The following is a 13110-nucleotide window of genomic DNA, read 5'->3' on the forward strand; positions in this document are numbered from 1 at the left end:
GCGAGGACTTTCCCTGTGTGATTTTTATTTTTATTTTTCTTGTTAGTAGCTGACGAGTTAATGTGGACGCCAATTGGTTCATCCGTTTTATGTGTGTGTGTGTAAGAAAAATTGAGCGGAAGAAGGTTGTTTGAAAAGTGTATTCCTGTATTCGTGGAAGAAACGTGCGCTTCTGGGAAGTGTGTCATTTCTCGCGATGTCGAGGATTCTTTGAACGACGTCCGCCTTGTCTGAACCGGCCGCGAAAGGGGTGAACCCGTGTAATTGGTTTGTGTGTACTTCGCGCGAAATGACGGGAGCTTCCTTGTAGAATCCGCGCTAATTAATTTTCTTTGTGAGTGTACTATATACAGTCGGCTGCGGGCATGCAGCGTATATATATGTGTGCAGCCAAGCACTCTAGCACCACGAGAGCGCACATATGTGCGTTAGAAAGATCCTGTTTCCTTCTTCCCCACAATATAATTAATGTAAGAAAACGTGTTACATTCGAGGCGCCCTGCTTAATTTGTATGAAACTGTTAGAAATTATAGACCCACACTCTAAGAAAAAAGGGTGGGGAAAGGTGGTAATTTCTATAGTTACTACCTAGGTCAACATTGCATCTGATAAAGGGTGTAAAAAAATGGTAAAAGCAATTATCATATATCCAAATTGCTACAAAAAGGCGTACGCCCCCCTCGCTCACCGAATCAGAAGCAGTAACCCTATCATTCGTAGGTAGCGGGTAGAACTTTGCAACCTTTTAGGCTCAACATATGCGACAACTATTACCTCGTAAAGGGTGTAACTGCTCCATCCTCTTTTTTCTAAGAGTGCATGTCACCACGCATCATAGACGTATATAGTATTTTACTCCACACAGGCTCCCTCAAGACGCCTTCCTAAGTTGTTCCAGTTAACATGTACTATTAGTGTACAGTACACTGCATGCCGGTATATGAATGTATGTCGACTGCCTGAAAGTCTGTTTGAAACGAAGCATGTATTTCATTCCTCGCCACATATCCCAGAGTTCTTCCAGCTAACATCTTCTAACAGTGATCACCATGTATATGTACTCTTCGTATATTAAATCCGTGCGTTCTCTATAGAAAAGGGTGTGGGGTTTTCTCTCTATCCCTGTTCAGGAGGACCTGTTGATCCACGGTGACAGCGTGTACGACATCATCGAGAAGCAGGACCACCAGGCTATTCAGGCGGAACTTATGCGAAGCCCAAGTCCCATGGCAGTTCTCGGTCCTCAAGCCGACACCAGGCTCTTCCTGTGCAGAATGAATGTCTCTCGGAATGCGCGGAGACAGATGCGATTCGGCGACCAAAAGGTATATGCCCTCTTGTTTGCAGTCTCTATATGTTAAACGTACACGCGGACACAAAAGATAGGCGAATCTAATAGCTTCGTACACCCGAACGCCTTCTGCTATACGTGTATACCTTAGGTACTTTTGACGGCAGTATTTGCTATTGGCCTTTGTCAATAAGCAAAACAAAAATTAATCAGTAGGGTACGTGTTCACACAGCGAAACGTTTCTCCCGCTTATATTACAAACAATAATAATAAAAAATGCTGTCGGGAGAAAATTTTGACAGAGTGGCTTTCTCCAAAAAACGCCACTTTCTTCCACAATACGCGCAATTTCGCTCTTTTCAAAGCAGACGATAGCATCGCAGAAGCAGACGACGATTATACGTCCGCCGCTACATCCTGTTCCTTCCGTCGAACGAAGCCCTTTTTTTCACTCAAAGGAACATCTACTAGTTGCTTTGGCTAATATCATCGGCGTCTCCGGATACACGCGATTTTCTCCGCCAAATATGGCGAGCTTTCTCTCGCGTCGTCTGCGAGTATCAAAAGTTCATCTGCGTTGGTCAGTGGGCCGTTCCGGATGGCTGCGACGACTAACTAGATAGCAGACGACTTCTGCTAAACAAGAAAACGGATTCTATGTCTAGGAAAAACCGTTCTCCTTTTTTCTTTTCTATTTTCTCGGAATCTCATTTTCGCTTTCCATTTTCGTTTGTTCGTCTGCTACGCAATTTCGATGTACCTATGTGCGTGAGGGCGTTTTGCTTTCAGACGATTTCTGCATTCAATTCTCTCGCGTGGGCGTCATTTGCATGACGATGTTGCGGTCCGCTGTTTCTGAAAAACATTGCTCAGTCAACCGTGGCTACTAGAGGGCGCTAGGTGCATTAACGTTTTGCTGTACAGTGCCAGGCTATAGGCCAGAAATAGTGCGTAGAGACCATGGTACCATGTATAGTGCGTAGATCTTCTGTTATACACAACACTGTGGATACGGATGACCTTCATAGATCATCTAGAGTCGGGCAAATTTCTACGATACGTTAGAACTCGTGTTACGAAAAAGAGGAGCGAGGGGGCCTCATATAAGAAATGATCAATAACGCGGTCATAACAAGAAACAACGCTACCTGCATCCTTGTTGTGTTACCCCCCTCTTCAAGGGCCGCCTGGGGGCGTCCGGTTCGATCTCCCAACTCAACCTGTTCCTATATAAGTGACTGCATGCATACAACATAGCGTCAGCGGTGGTCCTTGAATTGAATCTCAGTTTAGCTGCCCAGCGCCATCCTTCTTTTTTCTCCTTCATTAGCGCGCAGGGTTACTTTCGGTTAGCTCTTCCTGTTGTGACTAATGCGCACTGTTCGCGTACGCAGGTATGCGGAAGTGATATATACGTGGAGCCGGGGTCGCCCATGGTACTAAAATCGGTTGAATATATTTGTATGCCTTTAGGAATAACGCACTACCTAGTTTCAGAGTTTTTTTCTGTGTCATTGTACGGGCAAATGCGTGCAATGGAATAAAACTGAATTTCATTTTTCCAAAAACATTTTTTTTTCCAGGCAGCTACGCCCCTATTCAACATAAAGTTACTCCGCCGAAAAAACTATACGGCATCAGTATAGTCGGCGTCCTGCTTGGCATGCCGTACAGTTATGCGGCTTAGTTAGTGCAGCCATTATAGGAACAAGCCAAATTTTTCGTCTTAAACGAACTATATTATTTGTCGTGTTCGAAATACTGAAGTTCCGATACAACCAATTATTTCGCCTTAGAGGATCGTACCGTTAAGACGTCTTACGCATTACACGCATGAATGTTTGAAGTATAAGTGCTTGCAGGTACACTAACTACTTGTTGTGTATCATTCCTGCAGGTAGTATTGGTGCAGGGCCACTACGTCTCCTTCCTGCCGTTGTGCAGTAGGAATGAACCGGTGTTTCTGGCCACGTGCACCCCCGTTGCCATGCCCGAGACGAGGGAATGTGTCGTCCAGGGTTCCACGTCAGTCTTTACCTCCATTCATGGCATGGACATGAAATTCCTCCACATCGACAGAAAGTGAGTCACCGAGTACTTAATAGTATGCACAAACCGCGTATATACCAGGAGCGACATTCCTCACGGAATAATCCAGTGGAAGAAAAACAAAAACAAAAAACAAAAAAAAACTGCTTGAGGGACTGATGTTTCACAGCATGTTGTATTGAGCAGCGCACAGTGCCGGAATAACCTTAGCAGACGACACTGTCTTCGTCTGCTATCCTGTCGTCTGCTACGCATATAATATCTCGCGGTCGCGCCTCAAGATATTTCTCGCGGTTTGCGGTGCACGAAAAGACATAATCGTGGAAGCAGAAAGCTATGATGTCAGCTGGGGAATGTCGCTCTTCTGAATGCACGGAGGGAAACGTATCAGGTGGTGCACACAGTATGGAAATAAAAACATTTTTCACGAGAGATGCATAAAGCGCTGTCATCTAGTACTGCGTGCACACACCATTGTGACACAAGCCACGCGAGCACACCCGCCTCGGGGACGTACACTTTAGGGAGCATACAACACAGTGATTGCTAACATGGCGGATGCTTTTTTTTCTCCATCTTTTTGGCCGAAATGAGACTGTATTTGGTCGTAATGACTAATGGAACACTTGTGGATTAAAGGATTATTGGCCGTCATGAGATTTTCACCCGTAATGAGATGTTACCCAGCGTGTACACGTAAAAAAATTGCGGAATAATTATTATCCCCTGTTGCCAGGGCGGGAACAACTTGAGCCATCGCTTTCTAAAGCAAACCCTTCTGTTTCATTCAGACAAGCGAGCTAGGTTTCTGCACCAACATCAATCTCTCTTAATCCACACGCATATAAAAAAAGAATATATTTTGAAAAAAATAGGAAAAGGAAACACAACCGGAAAACTACTGCCCCCGACAGAGCCTTTTTCTCTCTTTTTTGTTTATAAGGAGACCGAATAACAACATCCCACACACGCTGTCGTATATGTACATGTCCTTTTGGTGTGTTTCGCTGCCCCGCTCGGGACATTGACAAATGAGAGATTATTGATTTGCGGGATTAACGAGCGCAGAATCTATCGGTGCCCATCGAGACATTTTTTTATTTTTTTTTCTCTCTCAGTCGGCCGCGTTCTGTCAGGACGGTCGCGTAGAGGTCATGTGGTGCAAGTACGTGTTTTGAATGCGGCGATCAGGCCCTTGTTCTGAATGAACACACTTTTTGCAAACTTTTAAAGTGAAGCGCGTGCGGGGAGAGTTACGTGGTGAGCCATCACGTGAATACCTAGCGCTATCCGCGTGGCGGATATACAGACGTGTCAGATTAGAGGACTTGTCGGGGAATGGAGTCGGTGACGACTTGGCGGTCTGTCCATCTCTCCTTGTATCATTGTCCACGCGTGTGTGTACGGCTCGGATAGCCATGTACAGTACATGTTCATGTACATGTTACAGACAGCTTCGCGACGTAACACGGAACGACAAAAAAAGGGTGAGAAATTGTACTGATAAACTAAAGTGGCATTTGCAAACATATAACTCGTTCCCTGTTTATCGGACGAACTTCCGGTGGCGCACGATATCGCATTTATGCGCGTGCGAAAGCTACAGAAAAATCGTGTAAGCCATACTCAGCGTAAAAAAGAAAAAGAAAAAAAAAAACAGCGCGACGGAAACAACGGCTTTCCTGCATTAGAATAGGCCAACATGGCGGTCTCAAGAGAGTTGTGCCCAGGTGCCGCTAGGGGCACCACCGATGAGCATCCATATTGGACATCCGTTTCTGCACCGATAGCTCCCCTAGCGGTACCTACACACAACTCACCTGAGAACGCCATGTTGCCCTATTCTAATGCACAGAAGCCCATGTTTTCGTCGCTCCGTTTATTTTGTAAGCCGAGTATGGCTTCCAGGATTTTTCTGTAGCTTTCGCAGGCATAAGTGCGACATCGCGCGCCAAAATAAGTTCGTCAGTTAAGTATAGACAACGAGTTACATGTGCCAAAGTCACTTAGGTTTACCTGCGCGCACCCTGCACTTTAATTTGCGGATAAGTATCTAGCCATAACCCCCACCAGAAGGAGCCACGCATTAATCGTGACGCATAAAGTCCGACGAGAAGTATAATGATATCACCCTCTATAAATATCACTCCCGGCTTTCAAAATGGTAATCTAATACCATTCTAGGGTAATCCAATTACAAGGCACCAACCTTGGCTTTAGTCTTATCAGCCATCTAATCAAACAATCAGTCTGACACCTTCGCGGCGATCTATTCCTCGCGGAATACCGTTCCACGCGTATCAGCCATAAATTTATCCCCCGCCCGGTCTCTTGGCACTGCATCTGGCATATACTCTCACACGCACAACCGCAGTGCCTGCAGTCATTTGGATTCCTTGGGCAGAAAATCGTCGCTTTTCGAGAGAAAAAAAAGTTATCCTCGTTCTCAAAGTGAGGAAAAAATATAATTAGCGATATGCGTAAGTAAGTAAATGATAAAAGCATCAGGAACAAATGCGTGCTCGTTAAAGCGATGGAATAGCACCCGGATGTAACACTCGTTTCTCGAGCTGGCTTTCAATTGGTACTCCCAGTAATTATGACGCAACAGGGGCATCGACCAATTACGATACATCGCTCGGCAATACTTGTTCATTTTTATTTTCTTCTACTCTACTTTGTTTTTCTTCGCTGCTAATAGTCTTCACGAGAGCGTTCGGAGTCGCTAGGGTTTCTTTTTCCGAAAGTAATCACCAGCACAAAAACTGGAATCTGTGCACGGGGAAAACGGACGGGAATTAATTCATTGGCTTGTGACGCTGCGAGAATGCATTTATATGGCCGGTGTAGTTAGGGGTTCTGAAAAGGGTGGTTAGCTAGAACGACGTGCAAGCGGGGCCACTTCAGGCCACACAGCATATAGTGAAAATATCCTTGAGAAACGAGAGTAGAAAGCGATGAAAAATGACAACACACGCACGGAAAGACAAAATAGAAAATCTGTTGGTTGGAGTGGTTAGGATGGATCAAGCGAGAGGTTATCATCATGAGTGAGACGGAAGCTGGCTAATCTAAGTCGCATATAATGAAAATGTGTGTGCATAGAATGTGAAAGAAATAAAATCAACGACACAGGTAGAGGGGAAAAAACATTTAAAAAAAACAGGCATGGGAGGCAGAAACTAAAAGGGAATAAAGTAAAACTATCGCGACAAGAACCCACAAGACTGAGCACCCGACTGCGCTGCGAATATTGATCAACACTATATATAACGATGTGGTGTCCGGATAAGACGATTACAGTCTCATCGCTATGTATACGATAGCGTGTCGTATCGATTGCGAAGGCTCGAGCAATTTTTTTAATGAAATCCGATTTAGATAATTAACTGCATATATACACTCGCATCAGAACAGCGACACTCTGTAATTTAAAGTCGAAGAGTATGCGTTTAAAAAAAAAACGTCCCATTAACGACATCTAAAAGGAAACCCCTTGGTGACAGGAACAGCGAAACAGGTAATCCTGAGAGTCTACATTGGAGAGGTTTAATATATCTACGTTTAAACGTCGTCTTATCGGGGGCTACAATCTGAGGCGAATCGTTTTTTATACGTGGGCAAGGAGACAGAATATTTTCGCCCGAGTTTTTATAATCCCACTGTGGAAGAGATTGACCGCCGAAAATAACAGATAATTTACGTCGTCTGGCAACGACAAGCAGATTTGTAACGCGCCCGTTGGATTGGATAACTGTCTTTTTTTTTTTTTTTTCCTGCTTCTCGGGGCAGAGCTTTGATTTGTAAGAGGGAGCCGGGTATTACTATACGAGGACATGCCGTAATGTCAGAGGCCCCGCGGGTCGGAGGCGGTATGAGATATATGGCACACGCCACGAGGATAGATGAAGTGAAAACTGCGTAATATTTGCTCGTGTCTGGTGCGCAGGTCCTTTCGGATTGCGTGAGCTCCGTGGTATATTTGGGAAGACTTAGATCTGTAAAGGAGCGGGCAAACTGTTAATATTGGCAGCGGCATTTGAAAGCTTATTCCGAAAGAAACCCGTAATGTGCGACAGAAAACTGGATATTTTTTAATCACGACTGAAATTGCCGTGAAAAGACGTGGGGCGACGCCTGGTGCGAAAATTTCGTCCATTCGTCGAGCAACAGTGTTACATGTCCCCTGTCGCTACAATGCAGCACTGAGACGGGACGAAGGGCGGTTAAAACAAGGAGACAAACGTCTCAGTGCTGCATTGTAGCGACATGAACTATCACCAACTCCCCCGTCTTCCTCTCTTTGATTGCATGTCCCCAACTATCTCCAACCCTATATCGGCTAAGTCACGGGCTACGTAGCCGGCTTCTTGAACTCTCTCTGAAAAGTTTGTTCAAACGAGACAGTTCCTGACATATAGGTCCGGTTTCACCAACGCCATTAACATTTGGACGAAGTTCAACAGTCGACTCTTGAGCACCTCAAGTGTTGAATCCTCGAATTTTAGAACGGGAGTTAGTGTCACGTGGGCGGCGTCATGAGAGCCGCGTCGCGGCATTTTCGCCCGCCAAGAGTCGACTCTCTCGGCTCTCGAGTCCAATAGACGAACGCAACCACGAGAGTCATCTATACGCAAAAAAGCACCACGTCCGGCGAGCCGGCGTGGTGATGGTAGCGGTCCACAGATGTCGCTGAACGCTCCCATTGTTATTGGCATGTTTGTGATCGCCGCCTTGCATGGCGGGAACTGCGGAGTTCATGTCGGGTCTTAGACACAGGGTTGCCCGTAATATCATTTTCTAAAAAAAAACTACGTGGTGGATTTGAACGAAATTTGTGGCGTTTGTATACCGAGCCCCCGGGCTGTCAAACGAGCCAGCAGTATAAAATTGTATGCCTCCTGCTTTACAGTACCTTTAAGTGTGTTCGCAGTTGCAGTACACAGAACTCCCGCAGCAGCTAAAAGCCAAGGTAGCAAGCCAACGCCACCAGGATAAAGAAAGCCTGATTAATGTGTTAATCTCACTCCTTCGCCACGTAGATTAGCATACTAGAGTCAGGATGTCGTCATGCTTCAGCAAATAGACCTCTCCCTGTTTGTAAACAAATGACGTCATAGTGTTCGACAGCGCCACCAATTTGGTAGAGTTGAACTACGCTGGAAGCTAGTGGCGAACAAGGTCGCGCCCGAAAGCCACGGTCTTGAGGGGATTACGATGGTCCCTGAAAGGGACGCGACCTTCGGTCCTACTTGTCTTTCAATAGAAGGCAGCTAGCCAACAAGTGCCCATTCGTGGAACCCAGCCCTCCCCTTCATATTTGTTTCGGTTTCAGTCTGTCTACCAACGTCATGATGACGTTTCTCGGGTAGAGGTCTATTGCCGCAGACGATTTCCAGCGCACGTTTTTTGTGGCTGCTTGTCCCCACGGCTGCGGCCGCCGAAGGCACGCTCGTAATTGGGGGACTCTTAATGACTACGTGACGTCGTTCAACCGATCAAGCTTTACCTTGTGGTGCTGGGTACAACCCGTATCCTGAATACCAAACGTTGCTATTATTTTACCGAACTCTGCTAGCCTTAGCGTCGAAGACATCGCGTTGCAGGCACTACTGGTACATAGTACCGATCATAAAGTATAACATCTTACAATTCCTTAGCCCTTTCTTCCAACTTGTCTCGTTACAATTACTACTGGGCGCTCATGCTAAGTGCTCTGCCTTCTCGTTACAGTGGCGAATTCCATCTAGGCTACCAGAAATCTTCCTTACAAAGCATCTCCTGGTACGAGCTGGTTCACTGGGAACATCTGCGGGAAGCCCAGTCGAAACATAGGCTCAGTAAGTGCCATTATAACTCGTAACTCGTTTGAAAGAAATGTGTTGGCGCAAGAGCTGTTAGAACGTGACATTTTTTTTTTACATTTTCCTTCCAGTCACGCAATCTGAACAAGAACGGTCCTGCATCCTTCTCGTCCGACTGCAAGCGCGACGCGGAAACTGGATCTGGGTACACGTCGTGCTCCAGGTCAAGGACGCTTCGGACAGTTCCCAACAACCCGTCATCGTTTGCACAAACCAAGTCCTTAGGTAAGCCTCCAACCTGATACATTGGTCACAGGAGTCCCCCCGGTAGAAAGAAGCTAAAACAATGGCCACCATTTCCTTTGTAGCGATCGAGAAGCAACAGTGATGCGTGCGAATGGTTGGCTCTACCAGTACTATTCCCTCCACTCGAAGATGCACTACGGCCTGACACCTTACGAAGCGACCCCTGCGCCACGTCTCCCCGCTTACTACCCGGCCCTGATGCCGTACCCGCCGTCCCGAGGAGACCAACCGTCTGCCATTCCTCAGCCGCACTCGCCGTACCCCTTACATCCCGGTTCCTTGAACGGATCTCCAGGACAGCACCATCCTGGTGTCCTGCAGTACGGTGGTCCACACGGAGCACCCTTACCCTACACGAGCATCGCAGCCAGTCCGCCTTGTTCTTCGCCCGACAGGTCGTCTTCAAAGTGGTCTCAGCAAAGTGCCGGCATTAAAAGGTCCATGTCTCCGCAAGCTCAAGACAGGGTCAAAGTCCTGAGGCCCAACGGGGCCTTCACGGAGTTGGGACCCGTTGTGTCTACCGGATACTACGGTGCGCAAGTGCTTACGGCCGGTCCCATACCGACTGCGCTTCGCGGTCCGACGAAACTGACTTTCGACGAAGATCGTCTCACGGACGTCGAGCAGTCGTTAACGCCGACGAACACGGAAGACGTTTCGCAGCTCATCTCTTCCGGGTACCACTCCTTACGGCCTGCGTACATGACCTTAGACGAACACTCGGATCCAAAGACCTTAGCCACCGTGTACCCTCCCGTACTCGAAGCACCGCCTCCACCGTACTACCCACGGTACCTGGAGTTCAGACTGGACCTGGGCAAGAAGGACGTTGGCTACGGCGGTCCTTGTATGGACCACCATCTTCGAGAAGATTTCCTGTACCACCGAGGCATACTGGCGGCTCCGAGCAGACCGGGGCTCATGGACGACGTCATCAGAGGGGAAGACGCGAGGCGGGAGGAAGTGGCGTCGTACTGGAGGGGGACCTCGGTAGGCTCGAGTCTAGTCAACAACGGCGGCGGCCAGGAGTCAGGGACGACGTGTCAAACGGGTGTTCAGACGACAGAAGAACCATCGGAATCGTGATTGTGAGTAACTTTTTTTTTTCTCGCTTAGGTTTCGTTTTAGATTAGCGATTGCAGAGCAATTGTTCTCGAAGAACTCGTTCAACAGCACCCTCGAGTACGGCACCCTTCCTAGAGGTCACGTCAAGACCACGTCTTACAACAATCCACGATGTCCAAAACAGATAGCCGATAAAGGACCCTTTCACATTACACCATCACATCATTCTAACCTTCAGCAAACAATGTTGTCCGCTCCTCATTGTTAAAAGATCGATGATCGATCATCGAACATATCGACAGTATGAATGAGTACAACGCGCTGAATACAGGCAATATACATGCAACGGTGCCAAGGCGTACAACCGCGGTATCGCTATACTAAGGAACCAGCGTTCAACAATGCAAATCGGACGACTTTTTTGTTGTTCCCGATCGAAATGCCCTGTGGCGACGTATTGAGTGATGGCACAGCCAGGCTTGTTCCAGGGTATCGCCCATTCATTTAGCGTGAGAGAGAGTGAGCGAGGAAAAGAAATGCCGATTAGTCGGTTTAATCATTTACTCCGGTCAGTCCAGAGATTCTCGAATCGAGGACAGCTGACCAGTAAGGAAAAGGGAAGAGAGCTTTACCTTCAAAAAGATGGCGTACCTTTGGAGAAGTTTCCGTCATTTGCCGGTAACCCCTGACCGCTCACGTATATTGGTCGACGATGACCAATTAAATTGGTCGCTCGCAGAAATCAATTTTCGCGAAAGTATGTTACAGAGCGAAGAACGAGACTATGGTAATGACGTCCGAAGAAAATGAGCGCAGACGATGATTCGGACAATTAGGCCGAACGTTTTCGAACTGCCCGGATAAGACGATACGACGTCATGCGCAGTGACGTCAGTAGTCGCCATGGATACCGCGCGTTTTCGGCGAGGGCGATGGCAGAACAGCGCAGTCTTCGAAGCTGTCCGATGACATCACGACTTTAAGGTCCTCCAGTGGGCTACAGCTCCCCCTGTACAATACCCATGAACCCTTGCAGACACTCCGACGTCGGTAGCGAATGATTAAATGCGTGCGCCAACTTGGCAATACATCCGGTTCACATTCCTGGAGGGTTCTTAATCGAATAGGCATATTAATTAGGTGGGGTCCCGTAACGCCGGTGATAATTAGCGCAATAATCAAGGTGAGACCGCAAATATTGATACTTTCCTTCCTCGTTCCAGGTCGACCCAAGGTTCTGTGAATAGTATTTAGTTCCAAGAAGAGGACGGCAGTATGGCATATTGCCATTGGCGAAGAGGAATCACGTGTCCTGTTTTGCGCCCACACCACGTAATTTATTATCCCCTCACACACCACTGCAAGGAACCGCTCCAGACAAGAAACGGAAGACAGCACGGTTACTGTTCTGAAGAGTGACGTCATCAACCAGGACTGTGCAAAGTGTCCGAGACTGTTAAATAATGTGTCAAATGCTTCGCGGCTACCAGAAAGCACATTGCGTGGTAAGGTTTGATGCACATATCAAGGTGGTGCGCATGCTAGGTTAGAGAAACCCCCCCAGTTCAGGCTTCAAGTTCATGCTGATCCACAAGTCCAATACCCAAGGACACGTCTAGGACAATGTGCCTTATCAGGGAATGTGCCTTTCATCTGAATTATGTGCCTTATTTTCACACTACACACTGCTACACATCACGACAATGTGTAAATATAATGTAAGCTGATGCAACACCTATGTACATACCCAGAAATAAGATGACACAGCAAGGTGGCAAGTTTAGTTTGTAGATCTCATCTAGGTGGGCTGCACGTTGTTAGAGAAAAATACATATTTATTAGTTACACATCACACCTGTTTCGGTTTGGCTACTAGTGTAGACAACGTGCACGACACTCCTCACTGCAATGTGTAAGAAAATGTGATTTTTGTTGCCTCGCTCGATGTTGTTCATGCTATGTGACTTGTACAAAGAAGATGCATTCACCGGTTCATGTGCCCCGGCTGTCTTGAGTGGCAATGCGGCAATTAAAAGAAAAGTCGTTTCTTTTATGCTGGTTTTTGTTCCACTTTTTAATAGATGCAACAGACGCTGTTGCCAGCTTCTGCACTCTGTCACTTTGCATAACAGTAGCAGCAACAGCAGCTCCTGTTGTTGGCATCATAAAACCCGATTTTCTCCGAAGTTTCTCCTGTAGGTGTGAAGATAAAACCCGATTTTTGCCGCCTGAATTTGGGGAAAAGCACATGACGAAAGAAAGTCAGACCCCAAACCAGTGATTTATCCAGACCACTCCTACACCCCCCTAAACCCCCCAAATGTTCAGAGACATCCCCCTAACTTTTTAACCACCTTTTTCACCAGCGATTTCAGCTTTATACACATGTCGATAACGATATGTTAAGCTGTAATGACGTAACTATGATAATGACCCCACCCCCCACCCACTTTTTCCAACACCCCCTCCGTGCATGGTATTCTGGATGAACCACTGCCCCAAACACAAGTGCTCCGGAGCTTGCACCTCACAAGTCGGCTTCTGGCATGTACCTCTCGAAATGTCCTCGCGAAAATGACACTCAAGAGCCGAT

At 47.0% G+C, this 13110-nt stretch overlaps 1 protein-coding gene across 2 annotated transcripts in view; it reads left to right on the plus strand.

Annotated features, from left to right (window-relative positions):
• Positions 1 to 12570, plus strand: part of LOC135397166 (PAS domain-containing protein cky-1-like) — a 69619-nt gene extending 57049 nt beyond the window's left edge. Inside the window, exons 5-10 of one of the 2 annotated variants that reach the window (XM_064628545.1) lie at positions 1132 to 1326; positions 3191 to 3375; positions 9076 to 9182; positions 9278 to 9431; positions 9515 to 10540; positions 11741 to 12570. In XM_064628545.1, the coding sequence (XP_064484615.1) occupies positions 1132 to 1326; positions 3191 to 3375; positions 9076 to 9182; positions 9278 to 9431; positions 9515 to 10538 (1665 nt within the window). In that variant the 3' untranslated portion in view covers positions 10539 to 10540; positions 11741 to 12570. The remainder of the gene's footprint in view (positions 1 to 1131; positions 1327 to 3190; positions 3376 to 9075; positions 9183 to 9277; positions 9432 to 9514; positions 10541 to 11740) is intronic. The other variant, XM_064628546.1, reaches the window with a different exon arrangement.
• Positions 12571 to 13110: the final 540 nt, after the last annotated feature.

The sequence above is a fragment of the Ornithodoros turicata genome, chromosome 6, assembly GCF_037126465.1.
Source record: "Ornithodoros turicata isolate Travis chromosome 6, ASM3712646v1, whole genome shotgun sequence".
NCBI classification, from domain to species: Eukaryota; Metazoa; Arthropoda; class Arachnida; order Ixodida; family Argasidae; genus Ornithodoros; species Ornithodoros turicata.